General features: G+C 43.8%; 1 protein-coding gene across 1 annotated transcript in view; it reads right to left on the bottom strand.

Annotated features, from left to right (window-relative positions):
* LOC110490109 (septin-5) overlaps nucleotides 1-12,466 on the bottom strand; it is a 28,876-nt gene that overhangs the window by 5,014 nt on the left and 11,396 nt on the right. Inside the window, exons 3-8 of the mRNA XM_036945540.1 lie at nucleotides 9,955-10,051; nucleotides 9,692-9,778; nucleotides 9,360-9,483; nucleotides 9,052-9,186; nucleotides 8,854-8,971; nucleotides 8,462-8,563 (exon numbers count right to left, since the gene is read on the bottom strand). Of these exons, the coding sequence (XP_036801435.1) occupies nucleotides 8,462-8,563; nucleotides 8,854-8,971; nucleotides 9,052-9,186; nucleotides 9,360-9,483; nucleotides 9,692-9,778; nucleotides 9,955-10,051 (663 nt within the window). The remainder of the gene's footprint in view (nucleotides 1-8,461; nucleotides 8,564-8,853; nucleotides 8,972-9,051; nucleotides 9,187-9,359; nucleotides 9,484-9,691; nucleotides 9,779-9,954; nucleotides 10,052-12,466) is intronic.

Consider the following 12,466-nt stretch of genomic DNA (forward strand, 5'->3'; position numbering starts at 1 on the left):
TTTTAGAACACATTCAAGAATTTCCAGAAGCTAACCAGCTAATTAGCTACAAGCTATTTAGTCATTGTTAGCCACTGCTAGCGGCTTTTACCTTCTGCACAGATACCAGCCCTGTTTTTAGCCTGGATAATACTCGCCTGTCTACCAATATCGCTTGCCTACCAATATCGGACTGTCTCTCCACAACAACGTTGGATTCCTGCAGTAATCCCTGGACCACTACTTCTGATCTTCACAGCTAGCTAGCTAGCTCACAGCTCACAGCTGGCTAGCTCACAGCTCGCAGTTGGCTAGCTCACAGCTCTACTCAGCTGTTCACCCGAACCCCTCATACACGGCTAGAGCCCAAAACTCCACCGGATCCTTGCTGTAAACTCTGGACCTTGGCACCGGATCCCTACTACCGATTGGATATAGTGGCTAACGCCACTGCCACGAAGCTAGCACTAGTTAGCCGTGAGCCAGGCACATCTCCCGGCTAGCAAACAAAATTCCACAATACCTCTTTCGCCATCTGGCTTGGATTCTCTGTCGACACGGCGCCCGCCGCACCACCACGACTGGTCTGCCGACGAATACTCCATCCGCTGTGCCTTCATCCGGCCTCCGTCGGAGCAGACGCTACTAACTTTAAACGCTGTGTCGCTAGCGTAGTGGGGCTTCCCTGTTCCATCTACTGCTGCCCCCTGGACACTATGATCACTTGGCTACTTAGCTGATGCCTACTGGACTGTCCATTAATCACAGTACTCCATTCTGTTTATTTATTTTTTCTGTCGGCCCCAGCCGCGAACTCAGGCTCTGTGTAGTTAATCCGACCCTCTCTAACTAGTCATCGCCATTACCTGCTGTTGTTGTGTTAGCTGATTAGCTGTTGTTGTCTCACCTGTTGTTTTAGCTAGCTCTCCCAATCAACACCTGTGATTACTTTATGCCTCGCTGTATGTCTCTCTCAAATGTCAATATGCCTTGTATACTGTTGTTCAGGTTAGTTTTCATTGTTTTAGTTTACAATGGACCCCCTAGTTCCACTCTTCATACCTCTGATACCTCCTTTGTCCCACCTCCCACACATGCGGTGACCTCACCCATTACAGCCAGCATGTCCAGAGATACCTCTCTTATCATCACCCAGTGCCTGGGCTTACCTCCGCTGTACCCGCACCCCACCATACCCGTCTGCGCATTATGCCCTGAATATATTCTACCACGCCCAGAAATCTGCTCCTTTAATTCTTTGTCCCCAACGCTCTAGGCGACCAGTTTTGATAGCCTTTAGCCGCACCCTCATTCTACTCCTCCTCTGTTCCGCGGGTGATGTGGAGGTAAACCCAGGCCCTGCATGTCCCCAGGCACCCTCATTTGTTGACTTCTGTGATCGAAAAAGCCTCCTCGCTAAGTTTGTTTTACTCATTGCTTTAGCACACTCTGCCAACCCTGTTGTCCTTGCTGTGTCTGAATCCTGGCTTAGGAAAGCCACCAAAAATTCTGAGATTTCCATACCAAACTATAACATTTTCCGTCAAGATAGAACTGCCAAAGGGGGAGGAGTTGCAGTCTACTGCAGAGATAGCCTGCAAAGTAATGTCATACTTTCCAGGTCCATACCCAAACAGTTCGAACTTCTAATTAAAAATGTTTATCTCTCCAGAAATAAGTCTCTCACTGTTGCCGCCTGCTACCGACCCCCCTCAGCTCCCAGCTGTGCCCTGGACACCATTTGTGAATTGATCACCCCCATCTAGCTTCAGAGTTTGTTCTGTTAGGTGACCTAAACTGGGATATGCTTAACACCCCGGCAGTCCTACAATCTAAGCTAGATGCCCTCAATCTCATACAAATCATCAAGGAACACACCAGGTACAACCCTAAATCTGTAAGCAAGGGCACCCTCATAGACGTTATCCTGACCAACTGGCCCTCCAAATACACCTCCGTTGTCTTCAATCAGGATCTCAGCGATCACTGCCTCATTGCCTGTATCCGCTATGGGTCCGCAGTCAAACGACTACCCCTAATCACTGTCAAACGCTCCCTAAAACACTTCTGCGAGCAGTCCTTTCTAATCAACCTGGCCCGGGTATCCTGGAAGGATATTGACCTCATCCCGTCAGTTGAGGATGCCTGGTAATTCTTTAAAAGTAACTTGCTCACCATTTTAGATAAGCATGCTCCGTTCAAAAAATGCAGAACTAAGAACAGATATAGCCCCTGGTTCACTCCAGGCCTGACTGCCCTCGACCAGCACAAAAACATTCTGTGGCGGACTGCAATAGCATCGAATAGTCCCCGCGATATGCAACTGTTCAGGGAAGTCAGGAACCAATACACGCAGTCAGTAAAGCAAAGGCCAGCATTTTCAAGCAGAAATTTGCATCCTGTAGCTCTAACTCCAAAAAGTTCTGGGACACTAAAGTCCATGGAGAACAAGAGCACCTCCTCACAGCTGCCCACTGCACTGAGGCTAGGTAACACGGTCACCACCGATAAATCCATGATAATCGAAAACTTCAACAAGCATTTCTCAACGGCTGGCCATGCCTTCCTCCTGGCTACTCCAACCTCGGCCAACAGCTCCAACCCCCCCCCCCCCCCCGGAGCTACTCGCTCAAGCCTCCCCAGCTTCTCCTTTACCCAAATCCAGATAGCAGATGTTCTGAAAGAGCTGCAAAACCTGGACCCGTACAAATCAGCTGGTCTTGACAATCTGGACCCTCTATTTCTGAAACTATCTGCCGCCATTGTCGCAACCCCTATTACCAGCCTGTTCAACCTCTCTTTCATATCGTCTGAGATCCCCAGGGACTGGAAAGCTGCCGCGGTCATCCCCCTCTTCAAAGGGAGAGACACCCTGGACCCAAACTGTTACAGACCTATGTCCATTCGGCTCTGTCAATCAACATATTCTTATCGGCAGACTCAGTAGCCTCGGTTTTTCTAATGACTGCCTTGCCTGGTTCTCCAACTACTTTGCAGACAGAGTTCAGTATGTCAAATCGGAGGGCATTTTGTCCGGTCCTCTGGCAGTCTCTATGGGGGTGCCACAGGGTTCAATTCTCGGGCCGACTATTTTCTCTGTATATATCAATGATGTTGCTCTTGCTGTGGGCGATTCCCCGATCCACCTCTACGCAGGCGACACCATTCTGTATACTTCTGGCCCTTCCTTGGACACTGTGCTATCTAACCTCCAAACGAGCTTCATTGCCATACAACACTCCTTCCGTGGCCTCCAACTGCTCTTAAACGCTAGTAAAACCAAATGCATGCTTTTCAACCGTTCGCTGCCTGCACCCTGCCTGCACGCCCGACTAGCATCACCACCCTGGATGGTTCCGACCTTGAATATGTGGACATCTATAAGTACCTAGGTGTCTGGCTAGACTGCAAACTCTCCTTCCAGACTCATATCAAACATCTCCAATCCAAAATCAAATCTAGAGTCATTCTCATCATTCTCATCTACGGGGCTGTAGTAGAGCAGTTGAGAGCTTCAAGTTCCTTGGTGTCCACATTGCCAACAACCTACATGTACATATTACCTCAATTTGCCCGACTAACCGATGACCCAGCACATCATAATCTAAAATAACCCTAATTTATAAGACCGTTCTTATTTGACTAATGGTCAGACCCATCTATGTGAAGCTAGCCACAATAAGGATTAGCCACAATAGTGGACTTTGCGGTTAGCCTTCAAAATAAACGTATGTCACTGACAGTTATGCAAATTAATACAAATAATAAAATTATGCCATAATTGAATAGATCATGCTAAACAAGGTTGGAATGTTATATAAAAATCAACAAAACACAATAATTAGTTAATTTGACAAAAAAAAATCTGTTGAAATCGCACTGGATGTATTTTACTTTAGAATTGTATTGGGAGCATACTTATTTCACTGCACAGCCTTACCTATGGATTGTGAATAAATTACATGGGGTATCAGTCTACTCCGTGACACCCAGAGAACATTAGCATCGTAGCTTTTATTGCGGGACTCTGAAACAACTGAATTGAGCCACATTTGTCAACCTACAGTGGTTTATGAAATTATTCACCTCTTTGGAATTTTTCCTATTTTGATGCCTTACAACCTGGAATTAAAATAGATTTTTGGGGGGTTTGTATCATTTGAATTACACAACATGCCTACCACTTTGAAGATGAAAAATAAATAGTTATTGTGAAACAAACAAGAAATAAGACAAAAAAAACTGAAAACTTGAGCGTGCATAACTATTCAACCCCCCCCCCCCCCCCAAAGTCATTACTTTGGAGAGCCACCTTTTGTAGTAATTACAGCTGCAAGTCTCTTTCTTGGGGTATGTCTCTATAAGCTTGGCACATCTAGCCACTGGGATTTTTGCCCATTCTTCAAGGCAAAACTGCCCCAGCTCCTTTAAGTTAGATGGGTTCTGCTGGTGTACAGAAATCTTTAAGTCATACCACAGATTCTCAATTGGATTGAGGTCTGGGCTTTGACTAGGCCATTCCAAGACATTTAAGTGTTTCCCCTTAAACCACTCAAGTGTTGCTTTAGCAGTATGCTAAGGGTCATTGTCCTGCTGGAAGGTGAACCTCCGTCCCAGTCTCAAACCTCTGGAAGACAAACAGATTTCCCTCAAGAATTTCCTGTATTTAGCACCATCCATCATTCCTTCAATTGACCAGTTTCCTGCCGGTGAAAAACATCCCCGCAGCATGATGCTGCCACCACCATGCTTCACTGGGGATGTTGTTCTAGGGGTGATGAGAGGTGTTGGGTTTGTGCCAGACATAGCGTTTTCCTTGATGGCCAAAAAGCTCAATTTTAGTCTCATCTGACCGGAGTACATTCTTCCATATGTTTGGGGAGTCTCCCACATGCCTGTTGGCAAACACCCAACGTGTTTGCTTATTTTTGTCTTTAAGCAATGGCTTTTTTATGGCCACTCTTCCGTAAAGCCCAGTTCTGAGGAGAGTACAGCTTAAAGTGGTCCTATGGACAGATACTCCAATCTCCGCTGTGGAGTTTTGCAGCTAATTCAGGGTTATCTTTGTTGCCTCTCTGATTAATGTCCTCCTTGCCTGGTCCGTGAGTTTTGGTGGGCGGCCCTCTCTTGGCCGGTTTGTTGTGGTGCCATATTCTTTCCATTTTTTAATAGTGGATTTAATGGTGCTATGTGGGATGTTCAAAGTTTGATATTTTTTTATAACCCAACCCTGATCTGTACTTCTCCACAACTTTGTCCCTGACCTGTTTGGAGAGCTCCTTGGTCTTCATGGTGCCGCTTGCTTGGTGGTGTCGCAGACTCTGAGGCCTTCAGAACAGGTGTATATATACTGAGATCATGTGACACTTAGATTGCACACAGGTGGACTTTAACTTATTATGTGACTTCTGAAGGTAATTGGTTAAATAGGGCTTCATAGCAAAGGGGGTGAATACATATGCACTCACCACTTTTCAGTTTATTTTTTCCATTTCACTTCACCAATTTGGAATATTTTGTGTATGTCTATTACATGAAATCCAAATAAATATCAATTTAAATTACAGGTTGTAATGCAACAAAATAGGAAAAACACCAAGGGGGATGAATACTTTTGCAAGGCACTATGTGTATTGAACACTATTCTATAATAGAACTGTGTTATTTGACGTGTATCTTTTTTGACACGAAAAGACCCAAACGGCATTCCATAGTATGTCGTGAAGCTAATAGCAGTGACACTATCACTGTGCAACTCCGGTAGGGCAACATCTGAAAAATAGCTCACTTGGTAGTGTGTACTGGTGCTCGACCAGTCGCTAAAGCCAACATCACCCACGACAGAGAACGGTTGATTGTCAAGGGCAAAGAATTCCATTATCTTGGTGTTAATGTATTTCGCCTTTGAGTTGTCTCGCTGAAATGTTCTTACTCTTTCAAATGACTGTTCGACTTGTTGACTGCTCGTTCCACACAGCAGATATTGTGGGCTATGTTAGGAATGCAGTGTTGCTTGTGTAGCGCAAAACTTGACGTGACTTCATTACGTCATGTAATTATATAGGTATGCATGTCAGCTTCGACATTGGTTTTGCATATCGGCGTTAAACTAGACGTCGGGCCGATACCGATGTTGGCATTTTTAGCTAATATCGATATGTTCACCGATTTATCGTGCATCCCTAGTAGTAACCAAAAAACGTGTTAAATCAAAATATATTCTTCTTTGCCTTGACAGTTTTGCACAGTCTTGGCCTTCTCTCAACCAGCTTCATCTGGAATGCTTTTCCAAAAGTCTTGAAGGAGTTCCCACATATGCGGAGCACTTGTTGGCTGCTTTTCCTTCACTCTGCGGTCCAACTCATCCCTAACCATCTCAATTGGGTTGAGGTCGGGGGATTGTGGAGGCCAGGTCATCTGATGCAGCACTCCATCACTCTCCTTCTTGGTCAAATAGTCCTTACAAAGCCTGGAGGTGTGTTAGGTCATTGTCCTGTTGAAAAACAAATGATAGTCACATTAAGCCCAAACCAGATGGGATGGTGTATCACTGCAGAATGCTGTGGTAACCATGCTGGTTAAGTGTGCCTTCAATTCTAAATAAGTCACTGACAGTGTCACCAGGAAAGCACCCCCACACCATCACACTTCCTCCTCCATACTTTACGGGGGGAACCACACATGCAGAGATCATCCGTTCACCTACTCTGCGTCTCACAAAGACACAGCGGTTGGAACCATCAAACCAAAGGACAGATTTCCACCGGTCTAATGTCCATTGCTCGTGTTTCTTGGCCCAAGCAAGTATCTTCTTATTATTGGTGTCCTTTAGTAGTGGTTTCTTTGCAGCAATTCGACCATGAAGGCCTGATTCACGTAGTCTCCTCTGAACAGTTGATGTTGATGTTTCCAAGCATTTATTTGGGCTGCAATTTCCAAGGCTGGTATTTCTAATGAACTTATCCTCTGCAGCAGGGTCTTCATTTCCTGTGGCGGTCCTCATGAGCGGCAGTTTCATCATAGCGCATTATGGTTTTTGCGACTGCACTTGAAGAAACGTTCAAAGTTCTGACTGACCTTCATGTCTTAAAGTAATCTTTGCTAATTTGAGCTGTTCTGGCAATAATATTGACTTGGTCTTTTACCAAATAGGGCTATCTTCTGTATACCACCCCTACCTTGTCACAACACAACTGATTGGCTCAAACACATTGAGGAAAGAGATTCCACAAATTAACATGGCACACGTGCTAATTGAAATGCATTCCAGGTGACAACCCCATGAAGCTGTTTGAGAGAATGCCAAGAGTGTGCGAAGCTACCATCAAGGCAAAGGGTGGCAACTTTGAAGAATCTCAAATATATTTTGGTTTTGTTAAACACTTTTTTGGTTACTACATGATTCAATATGTGCTATTTCATAGTTGATGGTCTTCACTATTATTCTACAAATGTAGAAAATAATAAAAATAAAAACCCTTGAATGAGTAGGTGTGTCAAAACTTTTGACTGGTACTGTATATGTTGGAGGTCAATGAAGGGTGAATAAGAACTTTGTGTATAGAAAGTTACTGAGTGAGACAGGGGGAAGTGCAGAAAGTTCATATTCTGTTCAAACATGTTATTGCTGAATATTAATATTTCTAAAGGAATTAGGCAAAGGGTAGCAGATTTAGGCAGGCCATGACAATACCAGTTAGAGGAACAGACTGAGAATGGTTTATCTTACACATAAAATGAGGTGACTGCCTAATCAGATGGTATAAATATGTTATTTTGTGACTTGTATGTTGTGTTCCCAGCAGAAGCACCCAGTGGGTTGAATTAACACAGTTTTAGCTTTTTCTAGACGTCTGAGATTTTACTTGGTTTGTTCAGAACCTAACAATATATATACACACACAACTCTGACATTGCTTGTCCTAATATTTCTTAATTACATTATTTTACTTTTTAGATGTGTGTATTGTTAGATATTAATGCAGTGTTGGAGCTAGGGACACAAGCATTTCACGACACTCGCAATACCATCACTAAATATGTGTATGCAACCAATAAAATTTGATATTTGAATTTGAAAGAAATCAGAGATGAGATTTTTTTTGATAATTGACGTTAAAAGTAAAAAATAAATATATTTTAAAGAAATTATAAAACAGTTTGACAATCCTGTTTGGAGGCTTTTAAATTATATAAATCTCAACCATTTATCTTTTCCAGTGATGAAGACATGGATGTCTCATTGTACGGTGGGGGATACTAAATAGGTCAACTTTGAGCACCTTTATCTCTTGAATGTTTTGGCATACAGGTCCAAAAAGTCCCTTTCTGAGCACTTCTACAATGGGCAAATATGTATGGAAGGTTTTGTTCAAATCAAAGGGTGTGCTGTCAAAAAGTGATTGAATTCAAATGGTTTTGACCAACATTTTGCTGACAAAGCTGTTATTATTGTCATCATCATCCGTCTGTCCGTTTTCACCTTGAGCTCCATGTCCTGCCTCCTGAACTCCTCGTCCTCATCAGAGTCACAGTCTGGGAACTGGTAGATCTTTAACCTGTACTTATCTATCTCACTTAGGATCTGTATAGGGGAGGGAGATGGGGGAGGGAGGGAGGGGGAGAGTGAAGTAGAGAAAAAGGGAGGGAGAATACAAGGGATAGGGGAGCGGGATAGGGGGAAGGGGAGATATAGAAGGCAAGAAAGGGGAAGCGAGAGAGAGGGGGAGTGAGGGGGGAGTTATGGCTTCTATTTTAGAGTGAAAATGTGTAATAAAGGTAAAATATCTGGACGGTGAAATAAACAACTGGTGGGAAAGGTGATAGCTTGAGACATGTCACTCTAACTAGGGTCTGGAAAACTATCTTATTTACCCTGCTCTTCTTCTTCTTAACCTCATCATAAGTGAGACCATCAGATTTGGCCACAACAGGGATGATGTTGACCTTGTCCTGCAGAGCCCTCATACACTCTACATCCAATGGCCGCAGACTGACGACACACACAGACACACAGTGTGTAACGTTTGCATAGGTTGAGTGTGTAGTATAAGTGTGTGTGTAGTCTGGTACCCATGTCCGAAGGGAGAGATGAAGTAGAGGCAGCAGTGGACTCTGTTATCCTGGATGTTCTTTCTGTTCAGGCCGATTTCATCCCTGCGGTACTGCTCAAACTGATGGTCAATGTAGTCTGAAACACACTTATAGCTACAGCAGCACACAGGACAGAAGTGTGTGTAAGCACAGCTCCCATGACACACACACACTCACAATGGCTCTGGGGAGGACTTTTTCATGAGCACACCATTTTGAGACTAGGCTAAGCTTATTACTATTTAGCGTCTTTATGAACCTACATGTACCGGTGAATACCTATATACCTGTCTGTATTATTGATGGTATCTCCATAGCCTTGTGTGTCCACTATGTTGAGTTTGAGCTTCACTCCCTTCTCCTCGATGCACACTGTGTTCTTAGTGATGCCCACAGTCTGAGCCAGCCTCTCTGGACAACACACAGATGCACACACACACACACACACAAACAAAAACACACACATGCGTACACAGAAGATCAAGAGGTCTTATAGATCAATCTTATAGATCAGGGTTGGGTAGGTACAGTAGAGACAAACCACTCCACAGGATACAACTTGATGTTGCAGAAGTACAATATCAACAGTAATAGACCCATTGGGAAATCACACTCTCACCCTCTGCATTCAGCACCTTCCTGTCCTTGTAGAGGTCTGTAAGGAACAGACTGTTGACTAGTGTAGATTTACCCAGACCAGACTCTCCTAGAGAAAGAGAGGGAGGGAGAGAGAGAATGATGAAGAGAATGAGGGAGATAGAACGCAAGAGATCCTGCTTACCCTGATCATATCCCTGCTAAATACTTCTAATTTAGCAGTGGAAACATTGTCATGAAAGTGAACAAACTACAACTCCCTGACAGCCCTTCCCCTGTCCTCACCTACCACCATCAGAGTGAACTCAAATCCCTTCTTTACCGACTTCCTGTGTACCTGGTTGGGCAGAGTAGCAAAGCCTACATACTCCCTGTCCTGGTCCTGCAGGGGTTGACCACATGACAAACCAACATAAAGCAAAGACAAACAGATTATACTGTAACTCACTACTTGCATAAAATAGAATATACTGTACTCACTGCTTACATAAAATAAACTCAGCAAACAAAGAAAACGTACCTTTTTCAGGACCCCGTCTTTCAAAGATAATTCATAAAAATCAAAATAACTTCACAGATCTTCATTGTAAAGGGTTTTAACACTGTTAATGAACAAGCACCTATGGAACGGTCGTTAAGACACTAACAGCTTACTGACGGTAGGCAATTAACTTATTTGGGGTAGGGGGCAGTATTTTCACTTCCGGATGAAAAGCGTGCCCAGAGTAAACTGCCCGCTACTCAGGCCCATAGGCTAGGATATGCATATTATTAGTATATTTGTATAGAAAATACTCTGAAGTTTCTAAAACTGTTTGAACGATGTCTTTGAGTATAACAGAACTCAAAGACAAATCAGAGACAAATCCAACCAGGAAGTGGTAAATCTGAGGTTTGTAGTTTTTCAAGTGATTGACTATCCAATATACAGTGTAAATGGGGTCAGATTGCACTTCCTAAGGCTTCCACTAGATGTCAACGGTCTTTAGAACGTTGTTTCAGGCTTCTATTGTGAAAGGGGAGCGAATAAGAGCTGTTTCAACCAGGGGTCTGGCTGAAAGCCTTTAGTTGAGTCACGCGCAGAGTCGTGAGCACGAGCTCCGTTCCCTTTCATTTCTAATGACAAAGGAATTGTCCGGTTGGAATATTATTGAAGATTTATGATAAAAACATCCTAAAGATTGATTCTATACATCGTTTGACATCTTTCTACAAACTGTAATGGAACTTTTTTGACTTTTCGTCTGGACTTAGTGCCCGCGCCTCATGAATTTGGATTACTGGGCTGAACGCACAAACAAAAAGGAGGTATTTGGACATAAAGATGAACTTTATCGAACAAAACTAACATTTAATGTCTAACATGGAGACCTGGGAGTACCATCAGATGAGGATAATCAAAGGTAAGTGATTAATTTTAACGCTATTTCTGACTTTTGTGACACCTCTCCTTGGTTGGAAAATGGCTGTATGGTTCTCTGTGGCTAGGCGCTGACCTAACATAATCGCATGGTGTGCTTTTGCTGTAAAGCCTTTTTGAAATCTGACACAGCGGTTGCATTAACTTCTTGGTGACGGGGGGCAGTATTGAGTAGCTTGGATGAATAAGGTGCCCAGAGTAAACTGCCTGCTACTCTGTCCCAGATGCTAATATATGCATATTATTAGTAGTATTGGGTAGAAAACACTCTGAAGTTTCTAAAACTGTTTGAATGATGCCTGCGAGTATAACAGAACTCATATGGTTGGCAAAAACCTGAGAAAAATCCAACCAGGAAGTGGGAAATCTGAGGCTTGTATTTAAAAAAAAAAAAAATGTACTTAGCCCCTATTGTAGATGCAGTGGGATATTGGTTATGTTGCACTTCCTACGGCTTCCACTAGATGTCAACAGTCTTTAGAACTTTGTTTGAGGAGTCTGCTGTGAAGTGGGGGCTCATAAGGACCTAACATAATCGCATGGTGTGCTTTCGCAGTAAAGCCTTTTTGAAATTGGACACTGTGGTTGAATTTACAAGAAATTTATCTTTAAAATGGTGTATAATACTTGTATGTTTGAGGAATTTTAATTATGGGATTTCTGTTGTTTTGAATTTGGCGCCCTGCAATTTCACTGGCTGTTGTCGAGGTGGGGCGCTACCGTCCCACTGGTACCAAAGAGGTTAAGGTCACAGTTATGAAAACTTAGGACACTAAAGAGGCCTTTCTACTGACTCTGGAAAACAAAAGAAAGATGCCCAGGGTCCCTGCTCATCTGGGTGAACGTGCAATAGGCATGTTGCAAGGAGGCATGAGGACTGCAGATGTGGCCAGGGCAATAAATTGCAATGTCCATACTGTGAGACGCCTAAGACAGCGCTACAGGGAGATAGGTCAGACAGCTGATCGTCCTTGCAAGGACAGACCACGTGTAACACCTGCACAGGATCGGTACATCTGAACATCACACCTGCGGGACAGGAACAGGACCGTAATAACAACCAGCCGAGTTACACCAGGAACGCACAATCCCTCCATCAGTACTCAGACTGTCCGCAAAAGGCTGAGAGAGGCTGGACTGAGGGCTTGTAGGCCTGTTGTAAGGCAGGTCCTCACCAGACATCACAGGCAACAAACAACGTCGCCTATGGGCACAAACCCACAGTCGCTGGACCAGACAGGACTGGCAAAAAGTGCTCTTCACTGACGAGTCGCAGCTTTGTCTCACCATGGGTGATGGTCAATTTCGCATATATCGTCGAAGGAATGAGCATTACACAGCATTGCAGGCAATCTCAAAACTGTGTATTCCAGGGAA

This window comes from Oncorhynchus mykiss, chromosome 15 (genome assembly GCF_013265735.2).
Source record: "Oncorhynchus mykiss isolate Arlee chromosome 15, USDA_OmykA_1.1, whole genome shotgun sequence".
Lineage (NCBI taxonomy): Eukaryota > Metazoa > Chordata > Actinopteri > Salmoniformes > Salmonidae > Oncorhynchus > Oncorhynchus mykiss.